This window comes from Cucurbita maxima, unplaced genomic scaffold (genome assembly GCF_002738345.1).
Source record: "Cucurbita maxima cultivar Rimu unplaced genomic scaffold, Cmax_1.0 Cma_Scf00040, whole genome shotgun sequence".
Lineage (NCBI taxonomy): Eukaryota > Viridiplantae > Streptophyta > Magnoliopsida > Cucurbitales > Cucurbitaceae > Cucurbita > Cucurbita maxima.
In genome coordinates this window covers 1,407,277-1,434,572 of record NW_019272056.1, presented here as the reverse complement: position 1 = coordinate 1,434,572, position 27,296 = coordinate 1,407,277, and the positions used below count along the sequence as shown (strand labels likewise).

At 34.8% G+C, this 27,296-nt stretch overlaps 1 protein-coding gene across 1 annotated transcript; it reads left to right on the top strand.

The window, feature by feature from the left end:
* Window positions 1-15,557: 15,557 nt before the first annotated feature.
* On the top strand, window positions 15,558-19,120 carry LOC111469408 (protein indeterminate-domain 2-like). Its single transcript, XM_023114655.1, has 4 exons — window positions 15,558-15,690; window positions 15,944-16,094; window positions 16,938-17,334; window positions 18,206-19,120. Exons 2-4 carry the CDS (start codon window positions 15,962-15,964, stop codon window positions 18,906-18,908), a joined length of 1,233 nt encoding a protein of 410 aa, XP_022970423.1. The 5' UTR covers window positions 15,558-15,690; window positions 15,944-15,961; the 3' UTR covers window positions 18,909-19,120.
* Window positions 19,121-27,296: the final 8,176 nt, after the last annotated feature.

Here is a 27,296-nt window from a genome sequence, read left to right as displayed (position 1 = left end):
GGTATAAACCAAGAGGAAAATGATGAAACTACCCTAAAGACCTTTATGAATATCAAGTAAGATGTTTATTGAAAGATTTATGCATATGGAAAAAAAAAATTATGAAGGATATATGATGATATGGTCGATATCGATAAACTCACCAAATTTGGATAATCCTTACTACGAAAGGATACCTACACGGTAGACAATAGGCACAATTGTATAGCAAATATATTGTTGATTGCATGTAATATTTGTGTCGATAAGAGTCAGATCAGAACCCATGCTTTTAATCTAAATTCTAACGTTGTCTTCAGAAACGTGGGGCGCCCACTTAATTTTAACATTAACATTGTTTTCCACCAAACAGGCTGAACTTTTGAGTCAAACATTAAAAAAAAAAAAAAAAAAGTCATGTTCTTACTATATTGAAATGAACCGGATGAATGCAAGTTGTTAGGAACAAGTTGGTCCAAGCTTCGAATGAGGCCGTACAAAAGATCCAGTTGGTCCAAGCTTCGAATAAGGTCGTACAAAAGATCTAGGCCAGAATATGACACCTCAAGTAAAAAGAGGAACTATGCCGACAAGAGACTTAGGGGATTGGAGTTTGAGGTAGGCGAAAGGGCACTCTTGAAGATGGCCTCGATGAAAGACATACTAAGGTTCGGATGAAAGACCAGCTAAGTCCATGTTTCATCAGACCATTCAATAAAATAGATTAGATCGAACTAGTGACATACAAATCAACCTACCACAACCTCTATTTGCATTATATAACATATGTCACATATCCATGTTTTATAAATACTTGATTGACTTAACGCAAGTTCTAGACCATGAGCCTCTCTAGGTAGACAAGCACCAGAGCTATTATGAGATTAAAACACTTTTGGGGAGCAAAGTTCTTTTTAGGGGTATATGATCTAAAGTTGAATTGGTCTTTGAGTAGCAGATTCAGGCGGGTACGAAGAATACGTAGTAACTTTGGCCTAGGTCAACCATATAAGTGGTCTTACGGTTGAAGTTGGAAAAATTGTATGATATATGATGGCGCATGTCCCGTAGCTCCTGCATGTGTCATAATGTTATACTATGTTTATGTATGCTATGTGATGACATATGATGTCATGTTATGTATGCACGTGAACCTTATGATGCCATGATATGAACGAAATGAAAAGTTATGTATGTCATGGTATGTTTTTCCATGTGAAGCCGGGATTATATAATGATGCAAGATGAAAGTCTTGATGACTACTATGTATACATGACGCATATGTGTGCTCTAACATGGATGAAAGTAAGAAGGAAATGATTTTGGTTTTATGCTATGAATTTTAAACTATGGAGACCTCATGGATTATTGTTTGTCATGTACATCGGGATACTTCCCCATTATATTATGTTAGTACGGACGCATACCTTCGATATTTATGTTCGCCATGTTATCATGCTGGTTTTTTTCCTTCTGTGGCGTTCGATGATGCGATAGTGCATTTCGCCTGATCAAGCCGAACTCAGGGTATGTAGACGAGCCTACCTGGAAGGTCGATGTGCACGTGCGTGGGCCATGTGTGAGGAAGTACCACACATTTAACCTTGCCCAAAACTTGAAAGAGCTGAAGACAATGCTATAATTTTAAAGAATAGGTCTCATCATGTATGAGTGTGTTTGCATTACTAACCCCAACAATAAGGTTACTTAGTATTTCTTAAAATACTCAAACCATGTGCTACTCTTACATTTCAGGTAAAGGTAAAACGCCCCTGCATGATGACGATGAATAGTGGAATGACCATGGAAGTTAAGATATGATAGTATTATGCATTGTTTTCAGATAGTAGTTTAAGGTGACTTTTCACCTTCGTACTCAAATATTATGTTAAAGTTTTATTTTGACAATATTGTTTCTATTTCGTGTTTTAAACTAAACGTATAAGTTCATGGCTTCGTTTGAAACGTTTAAATTTTTGCATAAGTTATTAAAGACATGCATGTAGTGACGTCTTTGATTTATGTAAGAAAATTAGGGGCATTACAATAACCTTAACATAATGTTTGAGTATGAATATGAAAAGGCATCTATGCGATTGAGGGCAAAACATGTTAAACGTGCTTTCCTTGAAGCAATTCTATGTCGGTGACTTCTTGAAAATTTCCTAAAATGTATGCGAGTGAGGACAAAATATGCTAGAATGACTCGTGTTAGTTTGGAGGGATAGTGTTCACTCTTAGAAGCGAGAAGTAAGTAGCCTAATCTTGTCGTAGGAAAATGCTGGAGCTTCCATGCTGAATTCGGATTCCGACAAAACATGCTAAAAGGACTCATGTTGATTTGTAGGGATAATGTTCACTTTTAGAACCGAGATGTAAACAACCTAACCATGTCACATCAAGTGCCCGAGTCCGGATTCTTAATTTTGGGCATGATGCTCTCACAAAGTCTCCAAACAAAAATTTATTTAGAAAATAAGGAAAAAAAAACTAAGTAGACAAAAATTGTCCAAACCTAAGGTTGCGACATGTTTTTTTTATTTATTTATTTATTTTTTTTTTAGAAAAGTATGCATGGGCCGAAGAGGAAAGGGAAAGGACGCCACATCTATGCCTTCTAGAGGAAGCAATGGAAAATTAAGACACGTAATTGAAACAAACAAGACAAAAATTAAAGGAAAAATAAATTTTATTTATGCATGTATATATATATATACGCGTAATATATATATATATATATATATACACGTGTGTTTTGGTCTCGAAGAGAGGCTCGGTGAAATAGACATGTCTGTGAAGATGCAGACTATCTACACCGGGACAGAAAGATCCTGTTTAGCTTCATTGTTCTCTAGGATTGGGTTTGGGCCTTTCCTACGCAGCTTAGGTGGAAGGCGAAGAAGGCCCCTCGGTGAAATAGACATGTCTGTGAAGATGCAGACTATCTACACCGAGACAGAAAGATCCTGTGAAGCTTCATTGTTCTCTAGGATTGAGTTTGGGCCTTTCCTACGCAGCTTAGGTGGAAGGCGAAGAAGGCCCCCCGGTGAAATAGACATGTCTGTGAAGATGCAGACTATCTACACCGGGACAGAAAGATCCTGTGAAGCTTCATTGTTCTCTAGGATTGGGTTTGGGCCTTTCCTACGCAGCTTAGGTGGAAGGCGAAGAAGGCCCCCCAGTGAAATAGACATGTCTGTGAAGATGCAGACTATCTACACCGGGACAGAAAGATCCTATGAAGCTTCATTGTTCCCTAGGATTGGGTTTGGGTCTTTCCTACACAGCTTAGGTGGAAGGCGAAGAAGGCCCCCTTCCGGGAGGGCCCGAGCCATCAATGAGATATCCCTCTCAACCTTATAGACATTTAAAATATTAGAATAGGTTTCATATGGATTATTATTACATTTTTAAATAATATGATAATATAATTTTTAATTAATATTTTTATTTGAACAATTTATTTAATATTGAAAAACAATAACGTATTGAAATAAAATTACATCAAGATATAAGTATCAATATAATGGAGCAACAATAATACATATACGATAAGATTGCACTATATTATTAAATTTTATTGTTATAATATTTAATATTGATAAATTTTATTTAATATTAACAAATAATTCCTCTCCAAAGGCTACATCAACTTAAAAAAGATTGAAATAAATAATTTGAGAAGAATATTGACTAATCTTTTCAAAATTTTAAAATAATAATCAAATTTATAAAATATATATTAATGAAAAATAAAATATTTCAAAACACGTCTAATAGACAAATCAATAATAATTAGCAACGAAAACAAACCCGAACATGTTGGTCGAGAAAAACAAGACTTAAACCCTATAATACTCTCCTTGGTGAATCCATACACTATTACATATGCCTAAGTCAACATATACATCGATATGCACATTCAAAATCCTGTTATCTAATAGGTAAGTCAAACTCGAATGTCGACGTTTAGGACGAGAAGGACAAGACTTAAACGCTATAAAACTCTCCTCGAGGAACCTATACATTACAACAAATGTGGAAGTCAACGTATACATCAATACGAACATTCAAAATCATGTTAACCAACAATATTCAACAACGAAAACAAATCCCCGAACATGTTGGACAAGAAAAACAAGACTTAAACCCTATAATACTCTCCTCGGTGAATCCATACACTACAACAAATTCCTAAGTCAACGTATACATCAATACGCACATTCAAAATCCTGTTATCTAAAAGGTAAATAAATAATAATCAATAACGAAAAACAAATTCCCGAACATGTTGTTCGAGAAAGACAAGACTTAAACCCTATAATACTCTCCTCAAGGAGCCTATACACTACAACAAATGGTGAAGTCAACGTATACATCAATACGAACATTCAAAATCATGTTATCTATAAGATAAGACAATAACAATCAACCACAAAAACAAACCCGAACATCTCGAACGAGAAGAAAAACAAAACTCGAACCCTAGAGAACAAATGACACAAGAAGTAACACACATCCAAGGTACAAAAATGGGTGAGGTAATATAAAAAGCAAGTGAAAAAAGAGAAACAAATAGTTGAGAGGGAAAGGGATAGAGAATTTGAGGGAGTCTCGTGAAGTTTAGTAGGCATATAGAGAGCAGTACGAAAGGGATATGATACACAGACTGACCAGTCTTTGTTGGTTAGGGCCCTACTTCTCTCTTGCCCCTCACGGACCATGTATATCATGTATCTCTCTCTTTGACCCTACTGCAATTATGGTCCAATTAAGTTTAACTCATCTCAAAGCATATGCCTCTTTTTATCCCCTCTTACTTTTTACCATCCTATCTCAAAAATTACCTCTCGAGGTTTAAATTTGAATAAGTTATGCTCGGTTACGTTGTCGGTGTAGTCCATCAATGTTTACGATGGGCGTCTCTCTCTAACGTTCATGTGTGATTTGAAATGTTTTAATGGGTCTCTAAGATTTTACGAATGTGTGATACCCGAGTATAGGAGAGGTACATAAATGAACTAAGAACACATCTGAGATCCTGAGGATAATATACCAATAAAGTTCACCTTCCTTTTCGATGGATTAATCATAGGAACATCATGGTTCAGTGTGTTTTGTTTGGAACAATTTTATGTTGAGTGACCTCATGAGAATTTTCCTAGGATGCATGTAACTGAGAACAAAATATGCTTGAATGACGTTAATTGGGGAGGAGAATGAAACATTATTTATAACGGTGGGCTGCTATATAATGTGACCAGTCGCCCTAAAATACTAGGGTGTGATATCCCATATTAATTGGGGAGGAGAATGAAACATTATTTATAACGGTGGGCTGTTATATAATGTGACCAGTCGCCCTAAAATACTAGGGTGTGATATCCCACATTAATTGGGGAGGAGAATGAAACATTATTTATAACGGTGGGCTGTTATATAATGTGACTAGTTGCCCTAAAATACTAGGGCCATCAAGTATCGAATTCGGAATCCAAATCTGGGTTGATTTGTTTTTAAAATGTAATTATTTTTTGCACATATATCACATGGAATTAATTTTTCTTGTTTTTTATACTTTAATCTCTTCATTTTACATGTTTCATACTTCAAATAAAAATAAAAATAAAAATAAAAACAAAATTTTTCTTATTTTTATGAATTTACTTTACAAATTATGTGTGGATAAGGTTGAATTTTGTATCTATTAAAAAGGTATGTCTCACCTTCTATATTAAGTTCATAAAGTTATTATGCATCAAAACAAGAAATATAATGTGAATATATATATATATGTATATGTATATACATATGTGTATATACATATGTGTATATACATATGTATATATGTATATGTATATGTATATGTATTATGAACTTATATATGTACATATGTGTATATATATATGTATATGTATTATGCATCAAAGCGTAGACATGATGAAGACATATGTGTATATATATATGTATATGTATTATGCATCAAAGCGTAGACATGATGAAGACATAACATTAAATAGCGACTAATATATGTATATTATATCAATTTTATTATTTTCGTAATTTTTTTTAAAATAGCAAATAATAGGTGTGTACGACACTAAATTTCTATTTAGTCAGAGTTGCTACTAACGTTTCATGCTCTACTAAAATGCGGAATCTAACTCTTAAACGAAAACTTCATATGAAATATAAATGTTGCAAACATTTAAAACATCTTCTATTTCTAAAAACATCGTTATGGTCTTACGTGTTTAATACGAAATACTGAAATTTTAAAATAAAAAATAAAACCAAACACAAAATAATTTAAATAGATAAAATACAAAACAACCTATTCTTACGTAAGACTAGGAATTTAAATATTAGTCTACCCTATACACGTGCCACAGTCTCTGCTTGCGATGTCGTCGTCATCTGTACATGGGTGTCTTGCCTTTACCTAAAAAATGATATGATACAGAGCCTGATTATTTCGAAGAATGCTTAGTAAGTAACCCCACTATAGAGGTCATGCTAAATGCAATCACATGCAAATATGCTTTAGGGACCTATCTGTTGGATCGGTATGGCAACCCTAGAGGGGGGGTGAATAGGGTTTTAACGATAAAGGTGTTTAAACTTGATTAATTTTTCTAATGATAAAACTTTTTACAAATAAGTAGAAGATGATAATTACTAAAGCAAAATAATTCAAGTCAAAACAATAATCAAGTAGAACATGCAATAAACATAATAATAATCTTGAAATTAAATAGGAAAGAGTTAGAGAAAATGACACCGTAGTTTTATAGTGGTTCGGTCAAACTCGACCTACTCCACTCCCCAAGCGCCTCTTGGGAATTTGAATAAAGAACTTTTCCGACTCTTTCCACGGATCAGAGCCAAACCGGTACACCGCTCTTTTTACGAGTTCAAGAGCAAACTCAATCCTTTCAACGACGCAGGATCAAACCGATACAAGTATTTGAGTTTGATAATAACACACCACAACTCTCTCAAAGAGTAGATTTACAATTTGGGATACTGACAACTATTTCCTCACAATATAATAATAATCCCTCTCAAGAATAAGATGAAAAGAAATAAACTTGTAAGCTTGGAGAGAGCAATAAACAATGGAGACTTTGAACAAATGAGGATTGAAGAATGTATGTAAGTTGTATGTTTTAAAAATGTGGGGAAGATGAGTTTATATAGAGGAGAAAAGTGGCAAAATGTAGGATTGAATATTGACCATTGGATTGTGTTAGGAATAATGGAAGGTGGAGATTAAAAGTAATTAAGTAAGAAAATTTTCTAAATTCATTTATTTCAAAATTTTAATATAATAGTAATATAATATAATAATAATAAAAAGTTATGTGAGTAACGGTAAAATGTAATTCAAAATTTATTATAAATATAATAATATAATAATAATAAAAATGATGTGAGTAACTACCAAAATTTTAAAATATAATAATATAATAATATAATATAGTAATAATAAAATTCGATGTGAGTAACGGTTATATTCAAATTTATATTTGTAAAAATAATTTTATTTAGAAATGTAATAATAAGAAAAACTCCACCATGTGTTACTCTTCCAATATTATAAATGTCATACTTTGATATATTTTGATTTGTCCATCATTTTGATTTTGTTGCCACATCATCACGTCGGGTATGTTGTCTCGACTCTAATTTCTTCGTTTTAGCTCTGATTTGAGTAATTGAAAAGTTGTTGTAATCGTTATTCCCGACCTTATACTGTGGACAGTTCAAAAAAAACTGAAAATAGTTAATAATTAAAAGTAGGTTTGTTATCATCAAAACATCAATAATTAATTCATTGAAATTAATTAATGTGAGATCAAGGGCCAATAAGCCAACAATCTCCCCCTTTTTGATGATGACAAATCATTTAAAGAAAAATTCATAAAAACCAATAATACAACATCCATGTAATAATATCACTACATACTAATATATTATCATAAATTTCACTCAAGAGCATATTCTCCCTTATATTAATGCCTCAAGAAATTATGAAATACCAAGTAAATGATTCATAAATTATAAAATAACAAATTTAGAACATATTTTTCTTAATTTTCTCCCCCTTTGTAATCATCAAAATGAACAATTTGAAAGAGAATGCATTTAATAATGACATAATGGCTCCCCCTAAAAACATGCATTCAAAAATTATAAAATTCAAGATATATCACAACGAATAATACCAAGCTCAAGCCTATTTTTGCAAAAAATTTCTTCATTCAATGGCTTGGTGAAAATATCGGCCAGTTGATTATTAGAGTTTACAAAATCAAGAATAATATGTCCATTTTGCACATGCTCTCTAATAAAATGATGTCTAATGTCAATATGTTTAGTTCTAGAATGATGAATAGGATTTTTAGTTAAATTAATAGCACTTGTATTATCACAAAATATAGGCACACTATGAAACTTTAATCCAAAATCACAAAGAGTTTGTTTCATCCAAAGAATTTGAGCACAGCAACTAGCAACCGCAATATATTCCGCTTCGGTAGTAGATAAGGCAACCGAATTTTGCTTTTTACTAAACCAAGAAACTAAGGAACTACCAAGAAATTGACAAGTTCCACTAGTACTTTTACGATCAAGTAAGCTTCCGGCAAAATCTGCATCAGAATATCCTACCAATTTAAATTCAACATTTCTAGGATACCACAATCCTAGATCAATAGTTCCAAGCAAATATTTAAATATTCTCTTAACGGCATGTAAATGAGATTCCTTAGGACAAGATTGAAATCTAGCACAAAGACATACACTAAACATAATATCGGGTCTACTAGCGGTCAAGTAAAGTAAAGATCCAATCATACCTCGATAAGCTTTAATATCCACACTTTTACCTTTTTCATCCTTGTCAAGCTTAGTGGATGTGCTCATGGGAGTTCTTGCAATCTTACCTCCATTGAACTTGAATCTTTTGAGCAAATCTTTAGTGTATTTCTCTTGATTGATGAAGATACCATTCTTGAGTTGTTTGATTTGAAGTCCAAGAAAGAAACTGAGTTCTCCCATCATACTCATCTCAAACTCACTATGCATACATTTAGAAAATTCTTCACATAAAGAAGGATTAGTAGAACCAAATATGATATCATCCACATATATTTGCACTAATAGCATATCGTTTTCTTTAATCTTAATAAAGAGTGTAGTGTCGAGTTTGCCCATTTTAAAATCATTCCCAATAAGAAAATTACTAAGTCTATCATACCAAGCTCTTGGAGCTTGTTTTAAGCCATAAAGAGCCTTTTTCAACTTATAGACATGATGAGGAAATTCTACATTTTCAAATCCGGGAGGTTGTTCTACATAAACTTCCTCCATAATATAACCATTCAAAAATGCACTTTTCACATCCATTTGATATAATACAAAATTTTTGTAAGAAGCAAAAGCAAGTAACATTCTAATAGCTTCTAATCTAGCAACGGGTGCAAAAGTTTCTTCATAATCTATGCCTTCCTCTTGACAATAACCTTGAGCTACAAGCCTAGCTTTATTTCTAATGATATTCCCATTTTCATCCATTTTATTTCTAAAAACCCATTTGGTTCCAATAATAGAAGTATTAGATGGCCTATGGACTAATTCCCAAACTTTGTTCCTTTCAAATTGATTTAGCTCTTCTTGCATGGCTAAAATCCAAAACTCATCATTTTCGGCATCCTTAAGACTTTTTGGTTCAATTTGAGAAACAAAAGCAAGATTATTAAATAAATTAATAGAAGAGCGAGTTTTCACACCTTGTTCGAGATCACCAAGAATCAAGTCCTTGGGATGAGACAAGGCATACCTCCATTCTTTTGGCATTGATGAAGAACCTTCTTCCTTTAAGCTCATCTCTTCTTTACTCGTAACAATTTCTTTGCCGTTGTCACTAACGAGTAAATCTCCAAAATTTCTTTCTAAATCATCACTACAAATAGACTCATTAGAAATATTATTGCAAGATTCATCAAATACCACATGCATAGATTCTTCAATAACTAAAGTTCTCTTATTGAAAATTCTATAAGCTTTACTAGTAGATGAATAGCCAAGAAAAATACCAATATCCGTTTTTGAATCAAACTTTCCAAGCTTTTCTTTGTTGTTCAAAATAAAACATTTACAACCAAAAACTTTGAAATACCCAACATTTGGAATTTTGTTATGCCAGAGTTCATAAGGAGTTTTATTTAATGAAGGTCTAATTAAAACTCTATTTAAAATATAACAAGCGGTATTAACGGCTTCCGCCCAAAAATATTTAGGTAAATCATACTCATTTAACATTGATCTAGCAAATTCTTGTAAAGTACGATTTTTCCTTTCAACCACACCGTTTTGTTGAGGAGTCCTTGGAGAGGAGAAGTCATGAGAAAAACCATTATCTTCACAAAATTTTTCAAAGGCAACACTGTTAAATTCTCCCCCATGGTCACTCCTAATTTTAGTAATTAAAAACCCTTTTTCATTTTGAACTCTTTTTACAAAACTAGCAAATCTTTTCAAAACATCATTCTTATGTTTTATCATCAAAACCCAAGTAAATCTTGAAAAATCATCCACTATCACAAAAGCATAATAATTTCCTCCATAACTAGCTATTTTAGAAGGGCCAAATAAGTCTATATGGAGTAGTTGAAGAGGTCTAGTAGTAGAAATCATATTTTTAGATTTGAAAGAAGACTTAGTTTGCTTACCCATTTGACAAGCGTCACAAATTTTATCTTTTTCAAATTTAAGTTGAGGGAGACCTCTCACTAATGAATTTTTTGAAATATTTGAAATCAAGTACATACTAGCATGTCCTAGTCTTCTATGCCATAGCCAAGAGTTATCAAGCAAAACCGAAAGACATTTATCATTTGTAGGACAATCATTCAAATCAATAGTATACACATTATCGTCTCTATTTCCTACAAACAAAACTTTTCTATCACTAGCATTTTCAATTATGCAATTATTCTTATCAAATACAACTCTAAAACCTTTATCACATAATTGACTAATGCTAAGTAAGTCATGCTTTAAACCATCAACTAACAATACATTTTTAATGAGAGTACAAGAGTCATTACCTATAGTACCCTTACCAATTATTTTACCCTTCTTGTTATCACCAAAGGTTACTAAGCCACCATCCTTCTTGGAAAGATTGACAAACTTGGATGGATTACCCGTCATGTGTCTTGAGCAACCACTATCCAAGTACCACTTATTTTTCTTGGAGGCTTTCAAACAAACCTAAAAACAAAGATATTCAAAATTGACCTTTTGGTACCCATACTTGTTTGGGTCCTAGAAAGTTAGTATTCACAAATTTAGGAATCCATTTCATATTTGCATTCATATTAAAGACATTGTATTTAGATAAGTAACAAGAATAATCTTTATGTCCAAACTTACCACACGAGAAACAAACGACATTATGCAAGAATTTATTTCTTGGACTAAATTTGTGTATTCTATTTTTATTCGAAAAATTATTTTCTAAAACATTGTTAAACTTTGTATTTTGAGAAACTTTTCTTCCTAAATGAATATTTTGAGAATTTTTCAATTTAAAGCACTTAGGTCTAATATGACCTTCAACACCACAATAATGACATATAGGCACAAATCTAGATTTATCATACTTAGATACAAATTTACATGTGTTAGATTTAGGCAAGATAGGGGATGCTTTAACAAAGATTGTTTTAGAACTTGAAGGTGTAGAACATTCATCAATATAGCCTAATCCTCTTTTATCACCATATGACTTACCTCCTTCAAGTATTTTATCTAATTTTTGAGCACCTATTGTTAACATTTTAATAGATTCCTTAGCCCTACCAAGTTCTTGCAAATTATTTGATTCATTCTCTTTGAGCAATTTAATTAATTTATCTTTTTCACCACAATCATGCTCAAGAGTCTTGACTTTATCAATTAATGCATTTTTCTCATCACAATCAAATACATGCTTTTCACAAGGTACATCAATTTTAACAATATTATGATCCTTCTCCTTCAAGCAAGAAATTTCATTTAGCAAAGACTTATTTTCAATAATTGAAGTCTTATATTTCTTTTTAAGCACAACATACTTTGAACTAAGTTTTTCTAAATCAATTGTCATCTCATCAACAAGTTTAAATAATTCATGATAAGAAAGAGATTCAAGAGTTACCTCATCTTCTTGTTCATCTTCTTGTTCATCCTCTTTGTCACTATGAGCCATGAAGCAAAAATTTGCAACTTCTTCATCACTTCCACTTGCACTTTCATCACTATCATCCCAAGTAGCCTTCATTGCTTTCTTCTTGGATTTCTTAGATGATTTGAGGAGAGGACAATCCGTTCTTATATGACCCGGCTTTTTACATTCATAACATATTACCTCATCGTTTTTGCTCTTTTCACCTTTTGACTCTTTTTGATTTGTGAAATGTTTTTTTAATTGTTTCTTCCTTTTAATAAAATTTTTATACTTACGTGTGAAGTAGGCGACATCATCTTCATCAAGGACGTCCTCATCTTCAGAGTCAACTTTGATGGATTTTAGGGCTATACTTTTCTTCTTTTTGGATTCTTCTTCCATGTGCCCGTTCATGGTAATCTCATGTGTCATGAGAGAACCAATGAGTTCATCCAAAGGAAGCTTTGTGAGATCCTTTGCTTCTTGAATCGCCGTCACTTTTGCCTCCCAACTTTTAGGCAGAGACCTAAGAATTTTTCTTACATTTTCGGAGGTAGAATATACTTTTCCAAGATTTTTCAAAGCATTTAAAATATTAGTAAATCTAGTAAACATATCACCAATAGGTTCATTTTCCTCCATTTTAAATAGTTCATAATTATGAACTAACATGCTAATTTTTGTTTCTTTAACTTGATTGGTTCCCTCATGAGTTACTTCAAGAGTTTTCCAAATTTCATATGCCGAAGAACACATACATACTCTATTAAATTCATCATTACTTAAGGCACAATACAGACAATTGATAGCACTAGCATTCAAAGAACATTTTTTCATATCATGCTCATCAAATTCATTTTCTAATTTAGGCACCTCAATATTATTAACAATTTTTATTGGAATGTAAGGACCATTACTAACATTTAACCACAATTGATAATCAACGGATTGCAAATAAATTTTCATCCTAGCTTTCCAACATGTATAATTTGTTCCATCAAAATAAGGTGGCCTAGAAGTTGATTGTCCTTCACTAAAACCATTTTTAACACGTAGGTTTGCCATAAGCTCGAACAATAAAGTTTAGATAAAAAATCTATAGGAGCAACCTGCTCTGATACCAATTGTTGGATCGGTATGGCAACCCTAGAGGGGGGGTGAATAGGGTTTTAACGATAAAAGTGTTTAAACTTGATTAATTTTTCTAATGATAAAACTTTTTACAAATAAGTAGAAGATGATAATTACTAAAGCAAAATAATTCAAGTCAAAACAATAATCAAGTAGAACATGCAATAAACATAATAATAATCTTGAAATTAAATAGGAAAGAGTTAGAGAAAATGACACCGTAGTTTTATAGTGGTTCGGTCAAACTCGACCTACTCCACTCCCCAAGCGCCTCTTGGGAATTTGAATAAAGAACTTTTCCGACTCTTTCCACGGATCAGAGCCAAACCGGTACACCGCTCTTTTTACGAGTTCAAGAGCAAACTCAATCCTTTCAACGACGCAGGATCAAACCGATACAAGTATTTGAGTTTGATAATAACACACCACAACTCTCTCAAAGAGTAGATTTACAATTTGGGATACTGACAACTATTTCCTCACAATATAATAATAATCCCTCTCAAGAATAAGATGAAAAGAAATAAACTTGTAAGCTTGGAGAGAGCAATAAACAATGGAGACTTTGAACAAATGAGGATTGAAGAATGTATGTAAGTTGTATATTTTAAAAATGTGGGGAAGATGAGTTTATATAGAGGAGAAAAGTGGCAAAATGTAGGATTGAATATTGACCATTGGATTGTGTTAGGAATAATGGAAGGTGGAGATTAAAAGTAATTAAGTAAGAAAATTTTCTAAATTCATTTATTTCAAAATTTTAATATAATAGTAATATAATATAATAATAATAAAAAGTTATGTGAGTAACGGTAAAATGTAATTCAAAATTTATTATAAATATAATAATATAATAATAATAAAAATGATGTGAGTAACTACCAAAATTTTAAAATATAATAATATAATAATATAATATAGTAATAATAAAATTCGATGTGAGTAACGGTTATATTCAAATTTATATTTGTAAAAATAATTTTATTTAGAAATGTAATAATAAGAAAAACTCCACCATGTGTTACTCTTCCAATATTATAAATGTCATACTTTGATATATTTTGATTTGTCCATCATTTTGATTTTGTTGCCACATCATCACGTCGGGTATGTTGTCTCGACTCTAATTTCTTCGTTTTAGCTCTGATTTGAGTAATTGAAAAGTTGTTGTAATCGTTATTCCCGACCTTATACTGTGGACAGTTCAAAAAAAACTGAAAATAGTTAATAATTAAAAGTAGGTTTGTTATCATCAAAACATCAATAATTAATTCATTGAAATTAATTAATGTGAGATCAAGGGCCAATAAGCCAACACTATCTTGTTCTCTCATACTAGGGATGACTTACAGTACGAACTACTATGAATGTGTAGTACTTCCCTACACACGACCCACACCTGTTAGTGTGAGTTCCCAGACGGCTCGCACACCCCCTGAACCTTCTTTGGTAAAGTTAGCTGTCTGTAGCGACTTCTAGAGGTCAACGGAACCCCTGGTGTCATGCTCCCCATGAACACCCTCATCATCATACCGTGCATGTCCGCACTCATCATCATAAATGAAAGTATTCCTATGCTTATGTATATACAACATGCATGAGGTTCCTCTAGTTCTCATCTTAACATCTCTTCTGATACAACCCTAGTTTCATCTCTTTGTTACACTTAGTAACACATGCTCGTTAGATATTTATATTAATATCATTTTCATACTCTTAGACCTAAGTTGATCTATCGACTTGATGCAATATGACGTTCATCATCATACAACATGTTTAATATGGAAAACATCATCATATTCGGGTAAACGTTATGCAAGACATCCTAGTCATCATAAAGCCATCAAGTGCATCAAGTACATCAAGTCCAAACAGGGTTTCATTGTATAACTCTGAAAGACACGTTTTAAAACTGTAAGACTGATGATGATACGTAACCGGATATAAATACAAACTTTGAGCTCTTCCAGGTAGAAAATAATTATTAACATGCACAAAGAAAAAAGTCACTCATACTCCTTATTAGTCACACTCAAAAAAGGCTTTTCTACACCCTCTTTCATTTTCAATGATTTTTATTTTTATTTTTTTAAATAATATTCCACATAAAGATAAACAATTATATTTTTTTTATTTAAAAATAAAAAAATAAAAAAGGTGGTCCATTTGAGTCCAAAGCTGACCGACTTTGGATAGCAGACGTGTTAGATAAGGAGACAACAAATATAGAGAGAGAGAGAGATAAATAATCAAAATATTCTCTTAAGATTTCATCTCTCTCTGAAATCTCTCCCTCTCTCTCTCCCTATCTCTCTCTCAACTTAAGAGGGTTTTCGTGTTCTTGAGGGAGGTGTTTGAAAAGGTTGAGGAAAATTTATGATTTTTCGAGGAGTCCTATGATTGATTCATATTATGTTGGATTTTTTTGGGGGGAAATATGTTATTTATTGTGTGCATGTGGCTTTTAATTTGATTCATCATAAGCTTCTCTTCTCTTCTCTTCTCTTCTCTTGTGAATTTAATTACTTGAATTTTTGTTCTTCTTCTGTTCTTGTTGTTCTTGTTGTTCTTGTTGTTCTTGTTTCATGTTAATTAATTGTTGCTTTGTTTTTCAGTTCCGACAAAGAGTGGATATGATGTCTGAATTTGATGCCCTTTCTGGTCTCTCCACAATCAGCAATCTTATTGGTCAACACCATCCTAATCCCAACCCTAATCCAGTACTTGTTCCTCTTAAGAAGAAGAGGAATTTACCAGGAACTCCAGGCAAACCTAACACACTCTTCCTCCTATGTTTTCTTCTTTGTTCTTGTTTGGGTTTGCTTTTTCTCTCTTTAAATGGGTTTTTTTTCTCTTTCCATAATTGGGTTTGGAGAGTTCGAGGTAACCAATCGTATTCTGTTATTGAATAATTTAATTATCGTTTGATAATGATTTTAGTGGTCATTCTTAATTATCAGACGTTAGTGTTTCTTTGTAGTGAATATTTGAATAGGACGAGTGGGTGAATTCGCCCTACTGAGTTTTCTTGGTCGTGAATATTTGAATAGGACGAGTTGATGGGTTCGCCTTTACGGTTTTCTTGGTCATGAATATCTGAATAGGACGAGTTGCTGAGTTTGCTTGTGAATACCTGAATAGGATGAGTTGCTGTGTTTGTCTTTCTGGGTTTTCTTGGTTGTGAATATCTGAAAAGGACGAGTTGCTGAGTTTGTCTTTTTGGGTTTTTTTGGTCGTAAATATCTGAATAGGATGAGTTGGTGAGTTTGCCTTCCTGGATTTTCTTGGTCGTGAATATTTGAATAGGACGAGTTGCTGGGTTCGCCTTTCTGGGTTTTCTTGGTCGTGAATATCTGAATAGGACGAGTTGCTGAGTTTGTCTTTCTGAATTACTTGCTTGAGGGCCCCCTTCTCTCAGATTAGTAGTCTTCTACTTCTAATCGTGCCGAGAGAGAATCTAAAGATAGACTTGTTCTTGTGGCTCGATAATTCCTTTTCTTGACCGGATTCCTACCTTAGTTTTATAAATCATAACATTTTATTAATTTTTTTTTTATATAAACAATAAAATCATTAAAAGTAAGGTTATTTTTAATGAAAATTAAACAGATCCCGATGCAGAAGTAATAGCAATGTCACCAAAGTCTCTAATGGCGAAGAATAGATTCATTTGTGAGATATGCAAAAAGGGGTTTCAAAGAGACCAGAATTTGCAGCTCCACCGGCGAGGGCACAACCTGCCATGGAAGCTCCGGCAGAGGACAAGCAACGAGGTGAGGAAGAAGGTGTATGTGTGCCCGGAGAAGAGTTGTGTTCACCACGACTCGTCGAGAGCGCTCGGCGACCTCACCGGAATCAAGAAACACTACAGCCGGAAGCACGGTGAGAAGAAGTGGAAGTGTGAGAAATGCTCTAAGAAGTATGCTGTTCAGTCGGATTGGAAGGCTCATTCCAAAATTTGTGGGACAAAGGAATACAAATGTGACTGTGGGACTCTCTTCTCCAGGTTCCTATCTTCCTCTTTTCTTCTTCATTTTCTTATTAATCCATGCATTCTTTTACCTTCTTCCGCTATTCTTTTACCTGTCCCGTATGATCCGTTGAAAAGGAGAACGAAACACCTTTTATAAGGATGTAGAAATCTCTCCCTAGTAGATATATTTTAAAAAACTGGAGACAAAATCCGAAAAAGAAAACCTAAAGAGGACAATATATGCTAGTAGTGGGCTTGGGTAAATGGTATCCGAGCTAGACACTGAGTGATGTGCCAGCAAGGAGGCTGAGTCTCGAAGGGGTGGATTGGGGGGACCCACATCGATTGAAAAAGGGAACGAGTGCCAGCGAGGACACTAAGTCCTAAAGAGGGTGGATTGTGAGATCCCACACTCACACGAGGAGGAGAACAAAATACTCTTAAAAACGTTGAGGGAAAGCCCAAAAAGAAAACACTAAGAGAACAATATCTACCAGCAGTGGGCCCCGAGAGAGGTGGATTGGGGGACCCACATTGATTGGAGAAGGGAACGACGGCCAGTGAGGACGCTGGATCTTGAAGGGGGTGGATTGTGAGGTCCCATATCGGTCGGGGAGGAGAACGAAACACCATTTATAAGAGTGTGGAAACCTCTCCTTCCTCGACTGCGTTTTAAAAATCTTGAGACAAAGTCGAAAAAGTACCATATCTACTAGCGGTAGACAAACGCTATAGACTTTGGAATTCATATTCAATACCTCCCAAAACTATAACTTTAGGAACGAAATTGAAACAACGATACATTTAAACGAGTCGTAAATGCATGAAATAATCATCCAATTTATAGTGATAAAAAAATTTAATTTGGGGGTAACTAATTTGTTTACATGAGCTTTGAACACAGGAAGGATAGCTTCATCACTCACAGAGCATNTTGTGATGCATTAGCAGAAGAAAATTCAAGAATCTCCACAGTTTCAACTCTAAATCATCATCCAACCTTCATCAACAACTTTTCTCCTTCTCCTTCTTCTTCTTCACTAATTTTCCGGCCAAACTTCGCCACCACCACCGTGAATCACTCCAATGTTATCTCTGACCATGGCGGCGACGACCACAAGCCCCGGCAACTGCCACTGTCGCCGCCGCCGCCGCAGCTCCCTCTCTGGCTCGACCCTCCACAAAATCCCAACCCCTTTTTCTCCACCGCCTTCTCCGACCACCCTCCATTATTCTTGCCGGAAAATCAGCAATCTTTCTTTTCTGAGCAGCTAACGACGACCTCCTCGTACCCGCCGCCACCCCACATGTCCGCCACCGCGCTCCTCCAGAAAGCCGCTCAAATGGGGCCCACCAGAACGCCCTCCACGCCGCCAATTCTCTTCAACAACACCACCGCCGTCACAGCATATGGAATGAACAACTCCGCCGCCCCTACCGCCGCCTTGTCGGATGGCCGTCCGATGATGAAGCCGATAATGGGTGGCGCAAAAGAAGAAATTGGAGCGCAGAATTTAACCAGAGACTTCCTCGGCGTTGGAAATCAGGTGGTGCATCTCACGCCGGCGGGATCCAATCAATACAGTGATCAAAGCCGCCGCCATTAGAGTGAAAAGCTTCAATTTCAGCTCAAACACACAAGCCTCAAGAAAATTCCATCATAATGGATAATAGAAATAAATTAAATTCGTGTAATATTAGAATTTCCTTTTTTTTTTTTTCTTAATTACGGTTTAAATGTGACACAGAAAGGAACAAGATCCTAACAAATTAGGGTTTGGAAAATTTTCTTCTATAAGCAATGGAATTTAGTTTTTTTAGTGGAAAAAAAAAAATCATGTGTGATTTATTTTGTTTAAAAATATTACCGTTCAAATAAAGCTTTAATTCATTACGTATCTCCATCAGCCTCAGGATAATAAGACACACTTGAAGGAGATGTTTTCACTCCCTTATAAACAATCAACGTGGGATCTCACAATCCACTCCTTTAAGGACGCAACGTCCTCGACAAGCACACTCAGAGTGATTGGGTTTGTACCACTATAAGAACCCAAGTCTATTATTAGCAGATATTATCCACTTTAGCTCGTTACGTATAGTTATCAGCTTCACAATTTTAAAATACATCTAATAGAAAACTATTTTTTCATAATATGCTCCCATATAAATTAATATATATATATATATATACTTATTGCACTTTAATTTAATTTTTTTTTTTTTGTCTATTTTTTTAAAAGCTACAATAATCTTTAAAAAAAAACAAATCAAAATTAGCAAAAATTAAATTCTTAGAAAAATAAATTATTAAAAGAATTAGAGATAATTTTCTCCATATCTAGATATTTTAATGGAGAGAAACAGGATAGAATTCAAACTTCTGACCTGAACTACAGGTCATCTTACAATCTGATCATTAGTTCAACTTTCTTCAAATGGATCGAGTTTCAAAAGAAGATTGTTACTGAATATGAGCATAGACTCGGGTCGGCTAGAAAAAGATGATTTTTTTTATTTAATTGTTTAAAATTATTTAAAAATATTTAAAAGGAGAGAGAGAGAGAGAGAATGGTCAAAGGAAGGGGCCAATGCATGTTGGAAGAGAGTGAAGGGCATGGAGACATGACTATCAGAAAAGGAAGGGGAATCTGGGCCCTCCAAACCCAATGCATGTGAAACATTTTCATTATTTTATTTTATTTTTCATAATTAATAAATGGTAACCATTTTGTACATCCTATCATATTTAAATCCCCACACTCTTCTCCTTTCACTTCAATCATTAATTCACCTTGGTCCCACTTTTTTTTTTTCTTTTATTTTAAAATACACGTCACCGTCCAAACCCACCGCTAGCAGATACTGTTCACTTTGACTCGTTACGTGTAATTGTCAGCTTCACAATTTTAAAACGCATATATTAGATAGTGATTTCCCTTATAAGAAATGTTTCGTTCCCTCTACAATCGGTATAAGATCTCACCATACAACTCAAATTTCTAATAGAAATCGTAGACGTGAATTTATTATTTTACGTTTGTAATGCTACGTTCTAATATCTGACACTGCTAGTGGTCGGATCTTCACTCAAGCAAGCAAGATCAGGCTTTTTAGTCGTTCTGGGTAGGAGCAATCAAATGACCTATTTTACTAGTAGTAAGAACGGAGCGAAAAAAGTCGAGCATGGGTTTTGAGAATGATGAGAAGGTGGGATCAGGTCAAAGATTTAGATCTTGACTTATTGTGTATAGGCTCCATTTAAGAATAGGTGGGCTCAAGTTTAGACATGGTAGAGATCACTTGCTTGGTTTGTCAAACATGTGACAGGCTCAATCAAAGGCTTCTATTAATTGTGCCTATGTGCTAAGTGTAGAGGTTTTATTGTCATTGCATGGAAAAATGTTGGGGCCTCCCATTTATTTTCTTCCGTGGGTATGTTACGATTGTTAAAATGAGTTTCTTCCGTGGGTATGTTACGATTGTTAAAATGAGTATAGCTCAATAGTAGTCGGCATATCGTCGTGTAAGTAAAAAATTTAATATTTTGGTTGACCTAATAATATAACGAATAGAAATATGACAGTTCTTTTGACGTATAGCAATGGTTACAACAATTGAGAGACTCTTAATGTGAAATTTCACATCTGTTGGAAGAGGGAAACGAAGCTATTCCTTATAAAATTATGGAAACCTCTCCCTAGCATCCGTTTTAAAACCAGAAGACTCACGACAATACCTAATGGGTTGAAGCGGTAATATCTACTAGCGGTGGGTTTTGGTTGTTACTAATGGTATTAGAACTAGACATGAGCTGTGTGCATAATGAGGGCGCTAGGCCTCCAACGGGGTGGATGTGAGATCCCACATCAGTTGGAGGGGGGAAAAAATGAAATATTTCTTATAAAGATGTGGAAACCTCTCCTTAAAATCGTGAGACTAACAATGATATGGGCCAAAGCAGACAATATCTACTAGCGGTAGAATTGAATTGTTACGCTTAGTAATATTTTTTGTTATTATTATTGGGAATGCCTTAATGTTGTAGGGGAGCCCTAGAACAAGAGGGCTATTGAAAAAAATGCCCCACAAATATGTGCTGTATTGTGCCCCCAGTTCTATCTAGCATGCCTTGTTTCCTTGGCAACAAGAAGCTTGAAAACCACTGGCCATGGCTGCTGGAAAATTCAATTTCTATTTCTATTTAGAAAATTAATTGAAGATAAATACAAATAGATACAACTTGGCCACTAGTTACATAAAGGAAAAAAATGATAAATTTCCATAACTATACTAATTCCATTCAAAAGAGTTCGAAATTAACGGGTTTAAATGACTAAAGAATCTGATCAACTTGAACTACCGAACCCAAACTGAAGTTGAGTTAGGTTAGATTTCTTTTTTCGGGTTTGGGTTGGACAATTGAGTCAATTTCGGAGTTGACATTTTTTAGTCAATGCAACCTAGCCAACCCGTAAATAGGGTTACAATTCTACTCTAACCTACCCTACTCGACTTTTAAGATTATTATGAAAATTTAGGTTATTTGATTTTTATAACCAACGTTAGTATTGTGACTTGTGAATGTTTGATATTTGAGTTTTATGAAGTTTTAGTTATTAATGTAACATATATGGTAGATAAGTATATGACCCAGTTGGGTTGAGTTCATAACGAACCCGAAAACAGATGAACGAGTTGGGTTAGCCTATGAACTCTATTTACGTTGTTCAGTTCACCAATCCAACCAACCAAAAATTTTAGGTTGGTCTAAAGATTTTCTCAATTTAACTTGTGTACAATCTTGTTCGAAAAATGTAAAAACTGAAAAGCATACAAACGTAGACATCATTTACTTTATAAATTATATACGTAAATTAACACGACAAATAAGATAAATGATGTTGTATAATCTTTTTTTTTTTTAAGAAATAACATTTGGTTAATTTTTGTTTTTGGAAAAAATAGTAGGGCCATGTAAAAAAAGATAAAAAAACAACAAAGAAGAAGACAGCTTTGGAAGAGACAAGAAAACGGCTCATGGTTTTGCGAGCAAGTAGGGAAGAATTCAAGTCCAAAGAGACAAGGTTGTAATGATTCATGGACATATACAAATAAAACAAGACAAGGCTGTAATGATTCATAGGCGTATACAAATAAAAAAAAGACAAGGTTCCAAGATTGCACCAAAAATAATACACAAAGAGCCACATATTCATGAAGTGTTTTTGCAGCAGCCACCCTCAACTACATTACATGCTATCCATTTCAAACAACAGTGGGTTAGGGTAAAAGTTTGGTATTTTTTGGACCTGTGTCTTGTAGCCCTAACTGTTAGGATTCGCACAACAATACACATACTCGATCTAAATAAACACAAAGAACAAGATAGAGAAAATGCAAATAGGATAGAGAAAATGCAAGGAAAACTCTGACTAAATGATTTATATTGATACTTCTCTCAGTATAAGAGAGAATACAAGAGAATATAGAAAGTACATTTTCAAAGTCATGGTTTAACTTACTATATTTAGCTTTTAACAGATATAAATATCTACCCTATATAACTATTTACCATATATACCCAACTTTTTACTCGCTAATAACAATTTACTTTATCATTTACCAAATATAACTTTACTATATATAACGTTGACTCAGTTATATATAAATAAGCATTAGTCTCATAACCTAACACTAACTGGCTTAGAAGGATTTTGATATGGTGGAGGGGTTTTATAAGGGGTTGATATGAGAGACAAAGATGGAAATATGGCTAGTTCGGCAAGTGTTCGGGTTAAGTTTTTATGTAGTTCTTGTAAGTGCTACAAATACTTTTGTTCGATCTTATCTAGAAAATGAAACTTAACGATATCTAGAGTAAATGAGTAAATAATCATTGGGAAACATGTGTTGGGGAGTTGATCTCACCAATTGGATTCACAACTTAATTCACTTGAACACCGTAAAACTGTGAGATCTCATATTGGTTGGAAAGAGGAACGAAACATTCTTTATGCGGGTGTGGAAACCTCTCTCTAATAGATGCATTTTAAAAATTGTGAAGCTGACGGCAATACGTAACGGGTCAAAATGGACAAATGGTATCAAAGCCAGACACTGGGTATTGTGCCTACGAGAACGCTGGCCCCAAAGGGAGTCGATTGTGAGATCCCACATCGGTTAAAGAGAGGAACAAAACATTTCTTATAAGTGTGTAGAAATCTCTCCCTAATAGACGGGTTTTTAAAACTGTGGGCCCAAAGGGGTGGATTGTGAGATCCCACGATTGATTGGAGAAGAGAACGAAGTATTTCTTATAAGAACGGAGAAATTTAAATCGAGGCCTTCATGCGATTTGGGCCTTAGTTGAGGCTTATTTTGGACTTGATTGGCCATATGGCCCCATGCAAATAACATATTATTGGCCACCTTGGAGTAGGACAAGGCCAACGCAATTCAGGCAATCCTTAAGGAAATCAAGGGAGGCTTATAGATGAAGGAGTCAAAAGGGAATGATCGAGAAGTAGAAGCTTCAATGACATGACCGTTTGGGGCTAGGGTCATTTCAACAAAAGGAGAAGGAAGGACTTGAAAGGAGAAGGAAGATACTACTAACCTTCTTCTGGTTTCTAGCTACGAGTTCGGAAAGCAAGGGATCCTAAATATAAGAGATCCCTCAAAATAGAATAGGGTGGGCAGGGCTTCCACAAGGGTCTCCCCTCTTCCGGATCATGATAGATGGGAAGGAGCCCTATCTTGAAAAAGCCATAATCAACCTTTTTATATATGTATGTACACCTTTGTTTTAAAGTGGGACGGTCATTCATCATGTTAATTCAATGTAAATGCTTAGAAATACAACACAAATTCAAAAAAAATATAACAATAAATAGTGAAAAATTGAAAAAATAATTGGCCATTTTATTATCCATTTCTAATCAAGGGTCTTTGTTAGCCCTAAGAAAACAAAGAATAAGAAAAGAAAAGAACGGAAAACTGGTTCAGAAATCTGAAAATTTTGACAAAGGAGTCGAATGCACATGTGATAGAACATGAAAGGGAGAGATTTAAAAAATTTGGAGCTCTGAACACACAAAAATCTAGCTTGAGAAGGCACATGTCATCCAAGTAAGTAACTACTTTAAGCAAGTAATACTTATAGGAATCGCTAAGACGTACTAGCATGCGACCATTCCTTGCCTTAGGTGGTTAGATAATACATGTTAAGGGCTTCAAGAGGGCATTTTTGGATGAGCATGTAGTATGTCATGGTAAAATTACCGTTATGCCCTTACGTTAAAATTTTCGATAACCATGTTGTTTTATGTATTGGACTAGGCTAGAAAGAAAATATCCATGACTAGAATACTAATTGGGCAATATAGATGAGTGTTGTATGCATGATGTAAGGAATTACAAAAATTCCTCTAGGATGAGATTTGTGATAAATGATGTTTTATATGCGAGCTATTGTGATATGTGCTCTGGGTGATTGATGGATGTTATTTTCCTGTAGAGTGTGTTTATCTTCATAGAGCTAGAGCGTTTGAGTTAGGTTGGCTAGACGATAACCTAGGTCAGAAAGTCTCCAGTAGACTGAGCACCTTAGGATCATAAGCAATGGATAGAGGGTCTAAACCCTAGTGCTAATAGACTAAGAAAGACTTCAGGAGTCAGAACAAAGTAGCATAGAGTCGGAAGTCCGTGTTAAGCTACCTAACCTCCCTAGGAATCCAATAGACCTCCTTAGGACCCTCGATATTACTAAGGTGAATTTTAAATCATGGATTACATGCTTAGACGATCGATAAGAATTTCTCCCTAGCAAAGTATGCATGAGAGAACTTAGTTGAGATTTGGACGCTACATCTAGTGCGGTTTACATGTTGACCCATTTCAATACATTTCCAGTAGACCTTGCACCCCAGGATCGTGAGCGATCAAAAGTTTAGATCTGTGTGTACCTGGAGATTGGTTAGGCTCGAGGAGCTAACCTCGAACATCTTGGACATGATAGATGAGATTTAAATTAATTAGACGCCCCTAAGAACCTAGCAAACATCCACAACATCAAAAAATGACAAAGGTAGCCTCCTAGGCCGATAGTAGCCAGTATAGTGTCTGAGGACCCCCACTTCCCTTTCCATTTCGATATGGTACTATTGAGCTGGACGTGAGACTGGTTAGGGATGTGTGACTCAGTAGTTTGATATATTAACCTACATGATAGATTTGTCCTGTAGTAGGGCGTTGATCATGCGAGTAGTCAGTGGATTACCTTGGATTGTGAATCTGTCCTGTGGTAGGGTATTGATCATGTGGGCAGTCAATGGTTTCCATCCACGGAGGATTCATCCTATGGAAGGGTGTTGATCATGCGAGTAACCAGTAGAGCTGGCACATATTGGGGGTAGCGCCCACCAACCTTAGGCGACTTCATGGCATGTGGGATGGGTTGACCAGCTAACCTCCCATAACTAACAAGCAATCTAGCACTCACCATGTTGTCCCCACCAGGTACGAAGTCTACTGGAAGTAGCGCCTCAACTTCAAATACCGGTAACTGTTGTGTAGGCTAAGGTAGCTACCCGAGACTATGCACAACAAGAGTAATACACCTAGATCCTAGGGTAAAGCTCGTGTCACCTGCTAGGTCATGGAGTAGCGTTCGAGAACTGTGTGGTTACAAAGGGAGTCGTTCCAGAGTGTCAAGTCCATTTTTGCATTTTAGGCTTTTTTGTATTTTGTTTTATAATTGTATTCCAAACTTGTTCCCCGTTTGTAATATTTTGAACAACACCCTCTTATAATTGGATTTAATTTTGGTTTTGTTGACTTCTTTCTCTTTTTTAAATTCATTTACAATCACAACAATTGAAATAGGTCTAAAAAAATATCCAAATCTAACCCAACCTACGAACACCCCTACCTCTAATAGCAACAATAGTGATATTTCTCTGGCAACCGTTCGTATCGATGATTCTTCTATTATCACTCAAAATGATCATCACATGCAAACATGGAGCTAAGTCTAGAATTGATTGGGCACCAGTTGATTCCTCGATTTTTACATTAGTATGTGTAATAACCTAAGCCCACAGCTAATAAATATTGTTCATTTGACCCATTATATATCGTTATCAGTCTCACAATTTTAAAACGCGTCTTATGTAGAGATTTTCATACCCTTATAAAAAAAATGTTTCGTTCCCTTCTCCAACCGATGTAAAATCTTGCAGTGCGTTGGCCCAGCCTAAGCATCTTCCTTATTGTACATCTCTTCCTCTAGCCATGCATCCACTTTTTGGGCCACAAAATGGTTGATTATGGTCAGGTTGGGGACATTGTGTCCCATTTTGGTGCATCTCATGATTTCTTAGGCATTGGATGAATTGATTGTAGCTTAGAACACAAACGCCCACTTTGAACACCACATGTACTAATAAGAACTGTTCATTTCCTTTTTGGTTGGTAGGTAGCTTTTAGCATGGTAAGCATTCAAATCATTTTACTTCCATAGACTCCCACATTTTAATGCATGAAAATCAAACCAAAACAAGAAAAAATTGGAGGAAAAATTTTGTAATAGTTCAAGTTTACCACTAATACATATTTTTCGCTTTAACCTATTACGTATCTCGTCAGTTTCATGAATTTAAAATAAATCTACCAGGGAGAGGTTTCTACACGCTTATAAGGAATGCTTCGTTTCCCTCTCCAATTGATGTAGGGTTTCATAATCTACCCTCCTTGGGGCCTAGCGTCCTTACTAGCACACCGCCCAGTGTATGACTCTGATACCATTTGTAACAGCCCAAGCCCACCGCTAGTAGATATTGTCCACTTTGGCCCGTTACGTATAGCCGTCAGTCTCACGATTTTAAAACACATCTACTAGGGAGAGATTTCCATACACTTATAAGGAATGTTTCGTTTCTCTCTTCAACCGATGTGTGATCCTACAAATTCAATCCAATTGAATCAAACAATCT